Source organism: Ursus maritimus, unplaced genomic scaffold, assembly GCF_017311325.1.
Source record: "Ursus maritimus isolate PB19 unplaced genomic scaffold, ASM1731132v1 scaffold_10, whole genome shotgun sequence".
Lineage (NCBI taxonomy): Eukaryota > Metazoa > Chordata > Mammalia > Carnivora > Ursidae > Ursus > Ursus maritimus.
In genome coordinates, this window is record NW_024423344.1 from 20,264,206 (window position 1) to 20,279,981 (window position 15,776).

The 15,776-nt window shown below is 35.2% G+C and overlaps 1 protein-coding gene across 2 annotated transcripts in view; it reads right to left on the reverse strand.

The window, feature by feature from the left end:
- WDFY2 (WD repeat and FYVE domain containing 2) overlaps positions 1-15,776 on the reverse strand; it is a 173,038-nt gene that overhangs the window by 48,759 nt on the left and 108,503 nt on the right. For both annotated transcript variants that reach the window (XM_040622490.1, XM_040622492.1), the window contains exon 4: positions 5,360-5,414. In XM_040622490.1, coding sequence (XP_040478424.1) covers positions 5,360-5,414 — 55 coding nt within the window. The remainder of the gene's footprint in view (positions 1-5,359; positions 5,415-15,776) is intronic.

The following is a 15,776-nucleotide window of genomic DNA, read 5'->3' on the forward strand; positions in this document are numbered from 1 at the left end:
ACCTGGAATAATCCTTGCTTAGTCATGATGTACTATCCTTTGTATATGCTGCTGAATTTGATTTGCTAAAATTTTTAGGTTTACTGCATCTGTTTTCATGGGGAAGGCTGGCCTGTATATTTCTTTTCTTGTACTGTCTTTGTCTAGTTTTAATGTCAGGTAGTGCTGACTTCAAAAATCAGTTGGGAAGTCTTTTTCTGAAAGAGTTTGTGCAGAGTTTGTATTGTTTCTTCCTTAAATGTTTGATAAAATTCACCAGTAAAGCCATCTGGGCCTGGGGTTTTCTTTGTGGGAAAGTTTTAATTATAAAGTCAATTTCTTTAGTAGATATACAGTTATTAGGGTTATCTATTTCTTCTTGAGTGACCTTTTGCAATTTTTACCTTTCAAAGATTTGTTCATTTCATTGAGGTTGTCAAATTTATTAGCATAAAGTTGTTCATAATATTCCGTATTATCCTTAAACATCCCTACAATCTCTAATAGTATCACTTCCCTTATTCCTGATATTGGTAACTTGCATCTTCTCTCTCTCTCTCTTTTTTTCTGGTAAGTCTGGCTAGAGGTTTATTGCTTTTATTCATCTTCTCAAAACAAACAAATAAAAACAACAGTTTTTGGTGTCATTGATATTTCTCTATTTTCTGTTTTCTATTTTATGAACTTCTGCTATGATCTCTTGTCTCTTCTGCTTAGTTTATGTTTCCATTTGTTCTTCTCTTTTGTGTTTCTTTTTTTTAAGATTTTATTTATTTATTTGAGAGACAGAAAGAGAGAGAGAGAGAACAAGTGGGGGGAGGGGCAGAGGGAAAAGGAGACTCCCCACGAGCGGGGAGCCTGACACGGCTTGATTCCAGGATCCAGGGATCACGACCTGAGCTGAAGGCAGATGCCGAAATGACTGAGCCACCCAGGTGTCCCTCTTTCTGGTTTCTTGATGTAGAAACTAACACTGATTTCAGACCTTTCTTCTCTTCTAACATAGGTGTTTAGTGCTATAAATTTCCCCTTAAGTACTGCTTTAGCAGCATACCATAAATTTTGATATGCTGTTTCCATTTTGATTTCTTCTTTGACCCATGGATTATTTAGATGGCCCGTGATTATTTAGCTTCCTATATTTGGGGATTTTTCAGAGATATTTCTGTTGACTCCTGCTTCAATACCATTTTGATCAGAGAACACACCTTGCATGACTTGAATTCTTCCAAATTTACTGAGACTCATTTTATGGCCCAGAATGTGGTCCACCTTGATAAATGTTGTGTGTGAAGTTGAAAAGAAAGTGTCTTGTGCTTTAGTTGAATGGAATGTTCTACAGATGCCGATTAGAGCATATTGGTTGTGTACTGTTCAAGCCTTTTATACCGTATTGACTTTCTGGCTACTTATTCTGTCAATTATTGATATATTTGATCAATTATTAAGAGAGGAGTACTAAAATTTCTGACTAAAACTGAGGATGTGTCTATATCTTCTCCTGAAGTTTCATCAGGTTTTGCTTCACATATTTCAAAGCTATGTTTATTAAGAGTATAAACATTTAGGATCGTTATGCCCTCCTGATGGATTGACCCCTTAATCATTTTGAAATAATCTCTGGTAATATAATCCTTTATCCCTGGTAATATTCTTTTCTCTAAAGTCTACTCCGACTACTATTAACATAGCCACTCCAGCCTTCTTGTTTGCACAGTATATCTTTCGTCATCCATTTATTTGTAACTGCTTTGTGTCTTTATATTTAAAGTGCATTTCTTGTAGGTGGTTTATATTTGGGTCTCCTTTTTTTCCACTCAATCTGATGGCCTCTGCCTTTTAATTGGCCTTAGACCACATACATTTAATATGATTATTGATAACTGGTAGGTTTAAATCTATCACCTTGCTATTTGTTTTCTATTTTCCCATGTGTTCTTTGTCCTCTTCCCTCTTATTCTTCTTTTTTGGGGGAGAAGGAGTTAATTGAGAATGATTTTAATGATTCCACTTTATCTCCCCGGTTGGCTTATAAGTTATAACTTTTTGATTTGTTATTTAATGGTTGCTGTAGGGCTAGAAGTATACCTCTTTAACTTATCACAGTCCTCCTTCAAGTGATTCTATTTCACTTCCTGGGTAGTGTAAGAATCTTACAATAGTATACTTCCATTTCTCCCTGTTTCTTGGCTTTTGTGTTACTGATGCCAAACATTTTAATTTTACACATTATGACCCTCGTGCTACTTTATTATTTTTAGTTAAATGGCAAATTGTCTTTTTATAAGATTTAAATAATAAGAAAAAATCTTACAGTAACCACGCCTGGTGCTCTTCATCCTTTTGTGTGGATCCCTATTTTCCTTTGCCTTCATTTATTTCCTTCCTGAAAGACCTCCTTTAACATATCCTTTAGCGCAGGTCTATGAATTCTGTGTTTTATGCCTGAAAAAATTCTTATGTCACCTCCATTTTCAATATCTGTTAATATTTACTCACAGTGGACTGGTTCCTTTTAACTTTTATAACTTTACTCTTATTATTATGAATTCATCTTAAGCAGGACTTGTTTTTGCTGTGGGACCTCTGTGTGACTTGTCTTGTTGAAGAGAGCTTTTGAATTTATTTCTAGCAGGTACCACGAGGATACCACTGGCCCAGGACCAATTTTTATGTTAAATTCTTAAGCTGGAGCTTCTAAGCACTACATGAATGATTTAAATTTGTACTCCAAGATTTTAGGTTGCAATTTTCATTTATCTAGAAGACTCCTACCCTCTATCCAGATTTGAGATCAGAAATAAATTATGCTATGATCTTCTGGGCCAACAAGTGGGAGAGTTTTGGCCCTCTCTTTTTCATGGGCATAGAGCCCTTTATGCATTTCATCTTTATATGTAAATATCAGTTGCAACTTCCCACCTCACTCAAGCCCTAGGTCTCATCTTCTGTCCCTAAGTCAATGTTCATAAAAAGCTTCTAGCCATTAGAAGTTCTATTTTTCTCCCCCAAGATAGCTGTAATGTCAGGTAGTTTGCATATCACTCTGAGTTTTAGTTCTCTCTTTGCTTCTGGTACATGGGACTTTCCCTCCTGTTTCTCTCACGGGCTTAGCATTGCATTAAAAAAAATTAATGACAACTGGGATTTCAAAATGTCTTGATAAGCTGAGATGATGGACTTGATAAAATGAGATGATGAATAACCTGTAGTCCAGCGTTTAGGCTAAAAACAAAACAAAACACCCCCCACACCAAAAAAGCAACAGCTTCAGAAGTACAGGAGCTATAGCGTAATAACAACTTAAGTGAGAACCATTAAGCGGTTTGAGTTGACTGCTCCAGTGAGCCCACAGTGTAAAGTGGCTGTCAGAAGTTCACCCTTTATGGAACAGTGACCAGGAGAGGAAGGAAATACCGTTTTGTAGTTATCACATTACATATGTGTATTGGTTATCTACTGTATAACAAATTACACCAAACTTAATGGCTTAACACAATGAACATTTACTATCTCAGAGTTTCTGTGGATCAGAAATCTTGGTGCGGCTTAGCTTGGTGCCTCTGATGAAAGGTGTCTCAGAGGATGAAATCGAGGTACGTGGTGGGACTATGGTCTCATCTGTAAGACTGACAGAGGGAGGACCTGTGGAATTTCATGCTCTCATGTCAACTAGATTCAGTTGCTCGTAGGTCACTGAGCTACCTGAGGGCTTCAGTTGCTTACCAGCTACTGCTGTGGTCTCCCTCGGTTCCTCACCACATAGGCTTCTCCATAAAGTAGTTCACAAGATGGCAGCTGGCTTCCATGAGAACCAGCAAGAGCAGGAGAGGGCAGACAAGAAGGACTAGTCTCTATGCAACCTAATCTTAGAAGTGACATCCATCACTTGCCATATTTTAGGTCCAGTCTACACTCAAGGGGAGTCTACACTCTCCAAGGGCATGAATAACAGGAGACAAGGATCATCAGGAGCCATCTTAGAGGCTGCCTACCACGATGTGTCACATTTTGAAATGGCTCCAGAGGTACAACATGATATCCCAAGATCTGTGACCAAGACAACAAAAAAAATTTTTTTAAGAACAATAATTGAGGTCATGTAAAGGAGAATGTAAAATGTTTAGGCTAGAAACGAGAAGAGATAAGAGGAGGGGAGGAAGAGACCAGGGTGGGAACTTTCATGGCTGTTTAAAAAGCTGTCATGTGGGGCGCCTGGGTGGCACAGCGGTTAAGCGTCTGCCTTCCGCTCAGGGCGTGATCCCGGCGTTATGGGATCGAGCCCCACATCAGGCTCTTCCACTATGAGCCTGCTTCTTCATCTCCCACTCCCCCTGCTTGTATTTCCTCTCTCGCTGGCTGTCTCTATCTCTGTCGAATAAATAAATAAAATCTTTAAAAGAAATAAAAAAAAAAATAAATAAAAAGCTATCATGTGTAAGAGAGACTGTACTTAGTTTCTGTGGCTCCAATAGGCTGAACAAAAACCAACAGGGATACACTCTAGTACTTATAACACAACATTTTAATAATCTGGTTACCTGTTTGTAACCTCTACATAATTACAAACTGCTTATAGGCAGGTAACATACATGTTTTGTTTACTATTACAATCCTCAGTTATTGGAATTCAGTCGAAACCCAGTGAATACTTGGTAAGTATTATGTGAAAACAATTAAAGAATAAATCCATAGGGAAATGAATTTTGGCTCAAAATCTAGAAATAAAGAACTTAATGCTTAGAATTTTACAAACCAGGATGGGTTGCTAGGTATGTCTCTGGAGGTATCAGAAGAGAGTCTGGATAATCATGCAGGATGGATGAAGTCAAGAAATGTGGATGAAATAACCTCTAAGACTTAAAAGATCCACCTCTAATGTTCTGATCCTGTTACATCATTGGTCTGGATAAATAGATCATTACAGAAAATGGCTCCTGATCCATCTATGGTACACTGCCAATGTTGAAGACTCAATAAAACCTTAATTCCTTTCCCTTAGACAACATGGACACTCTAGGCCTTTTAAAATATTTAACCAAAAATGAAATGAGCCGCATGTAAAGTATCTCACTCCTAACACTGAACCCACTCTCCACCCCTGCTGCACTGCTTTGAGGCCGTGTGGTGTAACAGAGAGACAAAGGACAAAGGTCAGAGCTTCTGCGGTCACAACAACCCAGTCTGGTTCTGCACATTACCAGCTACCGGACCATAGGCAAGTCATTCAATGTCGTTAGGCTTCAGTTTCTTAATTCAAAGACTGGGATAATATTCACCTGAAAGGACAGCTCTGTTTTGTTCCCCCTGACTATTGTAAAGTGAAGCCGTCAAGAAACAGTTCAAAGTCTAGGTAAAAACATTGCTCTCTCATTCCTACCTTGATAGTTTTTCACAGGAGTCATCTTGTTATAATCTTCTGATAAAATAAACTCCTGCAAAAGAGAAGAAAAATATCAAGCAAAAGGAAATTCTGTAAGTGAATGATTATGTTTCGATAAAACCAGACTGCATAAAGAAACATCATCACAGAATTACAACATTAGTATTTTGCCAATCAACTCGGCATTTTTATACATCTTTAAAAGGAACAAACATAATTATGATCCAATGCAATTATAATTTTTACCTTGTAACACTAAAGTTGATTTTTTCTTTTTCTTTTTCTTTTTTTGAGTATGTGTGAGAAGAAAACTGGATCAAGTTCAGAGTCTTGACACTGGTCAATTTTGAAGATAACCCTCATTTAATTTGCTACAGCTGAAAATATGGCCGCTAAGCAAATAGATGGCAATCCTCTATAGATGAGCAAATTGGGTATTTTAAAGATTCTGTTTCTAATATTAGTAACTTATTTCTCCTTACAATAAGCTTCTCAAGGCTGCCTCTTACTCATCCCTACATCCCTAAGGTACATGGCACAGTGTCTTGGAATAGTAAGAAATCAGTAAGTACTGACCAAACAGGTACGTGAAAGGCATCTCCCAATCTCATGAGATTAATTTGGATGTCAAATTTACTCAGAAATAATTTCTATGTAACACATTATACATACTCTTTGTGAGGACACATAAAACCTGAGTGGGTGAGTCTGTGCGTGAGTGTGCGTGCACGCTTCACCTAAGCATCTACATATACCATGACCTATATCTAGAAGCCAATCAAGTGTTTATAAGCCCCAGCCAGGTTTTGAGTCCTTTAGCGTCTTTCAAATGCAAAATATCCATATACTCTTAAACAGTAAGTTGTCAAACATAAGAAAAGCTGGAAAGGATAATAAATTGATGCCTTCATCTGAGCTTAGAAACAGAACAGTGAGTCTTTTCAAAACATTTGGAGGCTTCCAGAATGTTTCCTTGAGGACTTAAAGGTGTGTGGGAGGACAGATGTGTAAATTCCTTACTTGCTATCTGGGTATTTACTGAGTTGACATAGTGTAACTTTTTAGAAGAAAATACTTATTTTATTGTTTTTATGATAGATGCCGCAAAGTTAAGTATAAGGTGATGTGACAGAATACAGGAGGTAACAAAGTTCCTTTGGGTGTTCACTTTCCTAGCCTGTCCCTCAAGAAGCTTACCTACAAAATGGATTTTCTTCCCCGTGATTTTCTCAGTAAAAACATTATTCAACTTGTCACTTTTTAAATTCCTTTCAGTATTCCTTCAAGAAGTAGCACTATGCTCATTTCTCATTTCTGAAGAGTTAGACTCACCACTGAAGAGAGCAGACTAATTTTTAAAAGTAGTAAAGTCGTTCTCCCATGAGAAGCTGATGGTGTGGGTAAGGAAGCTGCGCGCGCATCTCGGCCTCGCCTCACTACCGCCCTCCGTCCCAAGCAGGACTGGCTTGATCCTGAGCCTCCCACTTTAGAGGGCCCCAAATTTCCTCACACACACACTGAATAAATTTATTAAAACCGTTATTATTTAGGCAAGTGTTTGCTGACTATACTGAAATGGTTTTCTAGCGTGGGCAAAAGGTCACTCAATTCCTCTCAGGACAAGGCAGGGTACAAAATGGAACAACTGGATGCAGATCTGTATTTAGAATCAACATATTAGAATTAACAAACACTGTAAAATTACCAGTTCACTGCACTGGTACACTTAATTTTTTTGTTCATTTGCTTTTCCTATGACAATAGAAACACATAATCATGGAGAAAATATGGGAGATTTTGTCAGCCTTTTTTATTCTTATTTTTTTGATCAAAGAAACAATATGCTACTTTAAAGAAATGTAAGAGAGATGGGCATTTAAAAGTCCCTTGTGATATTGTTTCTCAGAGAAAACTATTATAAAAAGTATTGTTGGAATAATATACATAATAAAACAAAAATATTAATACTTTTTAAATTCAGTTTTTTATTTTAATTCTAGTATAGTTAACGTACAGTGTCATATTAGTTTCAGGTGTACAATATAGTGATTCAATACTTGCACACATCACCCGGTGTCTTCACAAACGCACTCTTTAATCCCCGTCACTTATTCCCCCTTCCCCCTCCCCCCGGCAACCATCACAGTGTAGTCTCTCTAGTTCAGAGTCTGTTTCTTGGTTTGTCTTTTTCTTCCCCTTTGCTCATTTGTTTTGTTTCCAAATTCCACATATGAATAAAATCATATGGTATTTGTCTTTCTGACTTAAAATGTTAATGCTTTTTAACAAGGCTTTTTTTCTGTTAACAAATCATGTATATCATTCCCACAAGTACATGTTTATCAACTTCCTTCTTTTTAATCACGGTATAGAATGTGCGGTAATGGTCTTCTACTGATAAATGCCTACATTTCCAGTTTTCCTTATTTAAAAATATTACAGTCAATACATTTTATCTTTTTATATCTCTAACAATATTTCAATGAAATAAAGTTCTAGAATTGTTGGATGAGAGGGCATGATGATTTAAAATTTGATAGATCCTGCCAAATTGACTTTTTAAAAGATTTTTTATCTATTAACACTCACAAACAATATAATGTGAAAGTGTTGCTGTAGCTTGAAATATTTTGTTAGGTTTAACCAATCAAAGCTCAGTAGACCAAAGATGTACACATTAAACAGTTTTTTAATTCATCTTTCCACCTTCCCTTCTTTACATTCAACTGTCTACATATCTATCATCTTAACTTTTTTTTAATACTTAATTTTTTTAGAGCATTTTTAAATTCACAGCAAAATTGAGAGGAAGGCACAGAGATTCCTCACATACCCCTCCAAACAGCCTCCCCCATTAACATCTCTCACCAGAGTGGTACACTTATTACAACTGATGAACCTACATTGACATGTCATTATCCCCCAATCCAAAGTCCATAGTTTACCTCCGGGTTCGCTCTTGATATTGCAAATTCTGTGGTTTTTGATAAATGGATACTGACATGTATCCACTATGATAGTGTCATGCAGAAATATTTCCACTGCCCTAAAAATCCTCTGTGCTCTGTCTATTCATCTTTCTTTTCCCACCTAATTCTGGCACCACTGATCTTTTCACTGTCTCCAAAGACTTACCCTTTTCCGACTGTCGCAAAGTTGGAATCGTACGGTTCGCAGCCATTTTAAATTGGTTTCTTTTACGTAGTACTATGCATTTAAGTTTCCTCCATGTCTTTTTATGGCTTGATAGCTCATTCTCTCTAGCACTGAATACTATTCCATTGACTGGATGTACCACAGTTAATCTTTTCATGTACAGAAGGACATCTGGGTTGCCTCCAAATTTTTGTCAATTATCAATCAAGCTGCTATAAACATCTGTGTACAGGTTTTTGTAGGGACACAAGTTTTCAACTCCTTTGGATAAAAAAGCAAGGATTGCTGGGCTGTATGTTGAGTATGTTTAGTTTTAAGAGAATGACCAGGGGGACAGGGTAATTGGGTAATGGATACTGGGGAAGGCACGTGATGTAATGAGCGCTGGGTATTATATAAGACTGATGAATCACAGACCTGTACCCCTGAAACAAATAACACATTATATGCTACTTAATTGAATTTAAACTAAAAAAAAAAAAAAAAAAAAAAAAAAAGAACGACCAACGTGGCTGTACCATTGTGAATTTCCACTAGCAGTGTATGAGAGCTCCTGTTGCTTCTCATCCTTGGCAGCATTTAGTGTTGCCAATGTTCTGGATTTTGGTCACTCTATTAAGTGTGTAGTGGTATCTCATTTTAATTTGCGTTTCTCTGATGACACAGGATATGGAGGCATCTTTTCATATGCTTACTTGCCATTTGTAGATCTTGGGTGAGGTGTCTGTTAAGGTCTTTGGCTCACATTTAATCTCTTATTGTTGAGATTTAGGAGTTTTTCAACTATTTTGAATAACTCCTTTTATCAGATATATATCATCTGCAAATATTTTCTCCCATTCTGTGGCTTGTCCTTTTATTCCCTTTACAGTGTTTTGCAGAAAAGAAATGTTTCATTTTAATGAAACACAGTTTATCAATTCTTGCTTTCATCATACCTGTGCTATAGTATCTAAGATGTCATCAACAAACCCAAAGTCATCTAAATTTTCTCCTATGTTATCTTCTAGTTTTATAGTTTTGCATTTTACATGTAGGGTCTGTGAGTTATTCCAAGTTAATTTTTGTGAAGGGTATAAGGTCTTGTCTAGATTTATTTTTTTACATGTGGATATCCGGTTGTTCCAGCATGATTTGTTGAGAAGACTATCTTTTCTCCATTGTATTGTTTTTGCTCCTCTGTTGACTTTATTTATGAGGGTCTATTTCTGGGCTCTCTGTTCTGCTCCACTGAGCTACCTGTCTGTTCTTTCACCCATACCACACTATCTTGATTACTATAGCTTTACAGTAGGTCTTGAAGTTGGGCAGTGTTAATCCTCCAACTTTGTTCTTCTCCAATGTTGTGTATATTGGAGAAATTATATAAACTTAAGAATCAGTTTATCGAGATCTATAAAATAACTTGTTGGGATTTGGATTAGGATTGCACTGAATTTATAGATCAAGTTGGGAAGAACTGACATTTTGACAATATGGAGTCCTCCTATCCATGAACATGGATCTCTCTCCATTTATTTAAGTTTTTAAAAATTTCATTCATCAGAGTTTTATAGTTCACTTCATAGAGATCTTATACATACTTTGTTACATATATACCAAAGTATTTCATTTTGGGGGGTGCTAATGTAAACGGTACTGTGTTTTTAATTTCAAATTCTGCTTGTTCATTATTGGCATTTAAGAAACAACTGACTTTTATATATTAACTTTGTATCCTGCAGCCTTGATATAATTGTTTGTTAGTTCCAGGAGGCATTTTTGGTCAATTCTTTCAGATTTTTCTACAGAGACAATCATGTCATCTACAAAGAGTGTTATTTCTTTCTTCCCAATCGGGATACCTTTTATTTTCCTTTCCTTGTCTTACTACATTAGCTAAAACTTCCAGTACAATGTTGAAAGGAATGGTAAGGGGCTCATCCTTGCCTTACACCTGATTTTAGCGGGAAAGCTTCTGGTTTCTCACCACACCTAATCGTTTTTAATGCTCACTGTAACAGATCAAATGGTTCAGTACATATAAATAAAAAGTCAGTAATTATCTCCACCTTCTATCTCATCCCTTTTGAGGAAACCAGTGTTAACAGTCTGGTGTCTTGTTTCACATCTTTCTTTCTCCTTTATCTTTATATCAACATATGTAAACGCATAGAGGGGTTGGGTTTTTATTTGTTTTGTTGGACAAAAATAGGGTCACACTATAGACATTACTCTACGAACTTGCTGCTTTCATTTATAATATATCAGAGCTATCTTTCCAGGGCAAAACACATGATTCTAATTTATTCTTCCTGGTGGCTATCTCGTACTCCAAAACATGAATATGCCATATTTTACTCACATACTCTCTGTTAAATGGACATTCTACTTTCTACTATTATAACAATACAGCACAAAATGTCTTTGCATATATAAACATATGAATTAATGTACAGGTTGAAAGATTGCTAGTTCAAAGATTATAAATACTTAATATTTTAATAAATTCTTCCAGATCTCACTTTCCAAAAGTATGCGGCATTTCAACTCCCTACCATCTGACCCTCATGCAATAGCCTATTTCCCCATATCTAATCAGCGCTGGATATTACTCATCTTTTCAGTTTTCTGCCAAATTGATATGCAAACAAATATAACTCACTATGACTTAATATATATTACCCTAACTGCTTATGAGCTAGAGCACTTTTTATATGTTTATTTGCCATATTCCTTTCTTGTTCTATGAATTTCCTCCTTAAATCCTACCACAGCTTGATTTCTTAAAAAGGAGAGCGTGAGCCAAAACTTAAGTACTGCTGCTTTATTTGACGGTGCAATTTCAGCAGTGTGAATGAAGGAAAAGCAAAAAGCAGCAGAGAAAGTTAGGTTGTACAGCACCAAGCTGGCCTGTATTTCATGAAGAAGCCCAGTTAGTTTTCTAGCATACAGGAAGTCTCTAACAGATAGAATTTAAATACCAGGCTTTGGAAGAATCCGTTGGAGGAAGGGATGGAGAGGGAATTTATCTGCCAGCTCTCTCCTCCCTTGCTTTAAATTTTGATCAAAACTCCATGGGAACTTAGCTTCCTCCTTCTTTTGGAAGATCATACTATCCAGCCTTGTTAACAGCCACTGGGGGCATCAGATCTTAGGCTCTGCAAGAGGTGTGCTTCATACAACTCAGAAAGTTGCTGAGAAACCAGAGAGCTATTTTCCTTAAGTTTTCATTTAAAGACAGCAAAGCACAGTGGTTAAGAGTTAAGAGATTGGGCACTGGAGCCAAATTGTCTGGTTTAAATCCTGGCTAAGACACATACTAGTTATACGATCTTGGACAAGCTGCTCAAGATCTCTGCACTTCAGTTTCTGTTTGTGTAACAGTAATAGCCTCATAAGACTGTGGTGAGGATTTGGTTAATATTTAGAAAGCTTTTAAAGCAGTGCCTGGCACACAGTAAGTACTCTATGAGAGTTAAGTAAAATAAATAAATGCTACTTTTCTAAAATGAATTAAGGAGTCTCTCTTTAAAAAAAAATTCTGGAATACATTGAACAACTTTAATCAAAGAATTAGAATTTGGCTATAAAATACTGAATGCCTGGTTCTTTTTAAAATAGCAGCTCTTTAACAACTTTTCTAATTTCTCGTATAGTTATGAGTCTCATAAGCTTTCTTACCTCTCTTTGGGTCAAATTTATTAATTTATATTTTATTATAAAATCATCCACTTCCTTTTAAGTTTTCTAACATATTACCATAGAACTAACGTAACACTGTCTGCTGAATTTTTTTAACCGTCTTTCATATAAAGGCAATTCTAGAATAAGAGTAATTATGAAAATGTAAATTTGTTCCAACACGATTGGTGAATTAGGAAACAATTTGAGAATAGCTCAAATTTCATGTCACTTTTACATGATTTTGTCCAGAAACACTAGATGAGCACAGAAAACTGAACCAAGCTACATAGGAATACATAAACCAGAGACACACAGATCTCAAACATCTACCGGCTACCTCAGTGTACCACCCCTTGGGAGTCCCACTTATCTACATCTGGTATTAAAACTTGGCCTTCTGATTTCAGATTACCTCCTCCCACCATTTCGAAATAACTCACAAGCTGCAATACTTTTGAGGCACACTTCCACAAGCAAACATTAGGCCTTTTTCAAGGTAAAGCGCCATGGTTATGACAATGTTTATGTATTCCCTAATTTAGCATGTCTAAAGCCGTGCTACATCATTATGAGCGTCCCGTCTTTACTATTTATGTATCATGGACTAAGTTGTGTGTGTGTGTGTGTGTGTGTGTGTGTTTAACAAAGTTTTTAAGTGTTGTATTCCTAACTTCATTTTCCCCTAAGCCATTTACGGTTTTTGTTGTGCAATTCCACATAGTGCAGTGATTTTTAAAAATATGTTGCATTATAGCAGAAATGAGTGGTTATATATATAATGTGGTTACACCTCTTTCCTTATGCTTAACATTATATACTTCTTATTTCTTGTTTTCCAGATGGGCCAAGGAAATTATCTATTTTATCAGTACTTTCTAAAACTCAGCTTTTGGTTTTATTTACTGTCCTTTGTTTTCTCTATCTTTAATTTCAGTACTCATTTTTATAATTCTCTCTTCCAAACTTCTTTCGGTTTATTTTATCACTTTTGTGTAACTTAAGTTGAATGCTCAGATTCACATGTATAACAACTTTTTATTTTAAAGTAAAATTTTAAGGTAAAATTCTCTAATATAGATATGACTGTATTCCATAGGTTTTTAGACAAAGTGGTTCTCCTTTAGAAAGATTTCTGTATTATTTTATGTATTTCAGGACTATATCTATATTTAATTACTCTTTCAATTAGGAAATTACTTAGAAAAAATGCTTAATTAGCAAGCACTTATATTTATGGCTACCTTTTTGTTACTGCTTTCTAGTTTTACTGGTTTATATTCAGAAAACATAGTATCTTTACTTTTCAAAATTTACTGATTTTCTTTTTAGTCAAGATATTCATGATTTTGTAAATGTTCCGTAGATATAAGAAAAAAATGTATTTTATCCGAAGTTCTAGATCTATTTGTGTATCTATTCAATGAAACGATGATAGTTTTCAAATGCTCTATATATTCACTTTTCTTGCCTACTTGAATTTCACATTCAAAAATAGATGTTCTAAAGAAATGTGCTTTTCTTTTAGAAATGTGCTTCATTTTAAATGTTTATTATTCTGACGATAAAAGTAATATGTATGATAAATTTTAAAATGGAACACTATCAGGAAGAAAAATTTAAATAGTCTATACTTCTGCCAAATAGTGTTAATTACTATTAATATTTTTATTATTTTGCTTTTCCATCTTTTCCCATGTGTACATAAAAACACATTAAATTGGAATAGTACCACTGATACTGTTTTGTAGTTCTCCTTTTTAACTTAACATTACCATGTGAGCATTTCCAATGTCTTTAAATATTCTTTGAAAATACACATTTAATGGCTACATAATATTCCACCGGAAGGCTACATAAGATTTTATCTAATTCGTCCCTGACTGGTACATTTCTAAGACACCAATGTTTTTATTATTATAAAAATAATAGTTAAAATAATATTTATTATTATAAATAATCTTTCTTTTCATGATTATTTTCTTTGGATGGTCTAGAAATGTAGAGTTATTGATAGAAATACTTCTCAAGCTCTCGTTACATATGACCAAAACTTTTTCTAAATAGTTAATGCCAATTCATGTCTCCTCTATCAGTGTACAAGACAGACCATTTTATCCAATGCCAGCCAACAGGTATATAACAAAGTCGATATTACTCAGGCAAAAATAAAATTAAAAAGAATTTCACACATTCAAATGTTTATTAGCCCCAAGTATTTTCCTTTATGACTTTTCTGCTGTCTACAGGGTTTTAGTGCTTTTCTTATCTAATTGTACATGCTTGTCAACTGAAAATATTATCCTTCCTCTGTCATATTTTAAGCAACAATGTATTTTCTTTTAAAATGCACTTAAATAGCTTTTTTTACACTGAGAAGTTTTGAATTTTATGCAAATATTATATTTGCCTTTGTGATTTGCATTTTTTAAGCCTACACATTCTTCCTGATAGTTTATAAATAACCACTCTAGTCACCTCTAGTTTTTTGTTTTTCATTTTTTAACGCTTTACTTTGTATATCAAAGTTGCTTATAAGAGATGAGATGAGAACTAAAATAGATTTTTTTTTAAAGCAAGCCAACTGCTTTGGCACTATTTATTTAATCACTTTTCCCATCTATGACTGACGTGTGATGTCTTCTTTCCCATATTCTATGTTCTTACATATAATTGGGTCTGTTTGGGAGTTATCTAACTCTGCTCTATTGACCATCTATTCTATTCTTGTGTTAAAACGAAAATGATATATTACTCCAGATATCAAATGTGTGTTAATACAGAGGATGTATGTCTCCTAATTTTTCTTCTTAAAAAAAATGTAGCTCCCTAAGACCCAGCAATTGCACTACTAGGTATTTACCCCAAAGATACAAAATATAGTGATCTGAAGGGGCACCTGCACCCCAATGTTTATAGCAGCACTATCCACAATAGTCAAACTATGGGAAAAGCCCAGATGTCCATCAACAGATGAATGGATAAAGAAGACGTGGTGTGTGTATTTATATATATATATAAATATTTATTTATATATATATAAATATATTTATGATGTCACATATGATGTCATGGTCGATGATTACCATAATCTTTTTATAGAGTGAGAAATATCACATTAAGAATTCTGACTGGAATTGCATGAAACCTCGAAATTCAGGAAGACTTGGCCTTTGTAAGTCTTCTTTTATGTACATTAGTAAATTTTTATAACTTTTTTTGCCTAAATTTCACTTTTCTTTTTGAGATCATTTTTAAGAGTTCTGGTGTTAACTTCCGTGAATGGGATTGTTTTCCATTACTTGGTAGACTTTGAGTGAAAAAAGACAGATTCACAGGTGCTACTTTTGGATTAAAACTGAAAAATAGTGATATCACAGTTCCTGGAGACACACTATGGACCCACTAAAAAATCTTGATTTGTGGCAGTCATAGTGAGGAGATCAATGCCGGATAGGGTACTTGGTTAAATGAGACATTTAACACAGTCGTAACTCCAAAGGGCAGAATGAAACAGCATTCTATTCCTAAGACTTAGAAGGAAAGGAAAAAGGCATGTTTCAGATCAAATTAAGGACAGAGGGGGGAAAAAAGG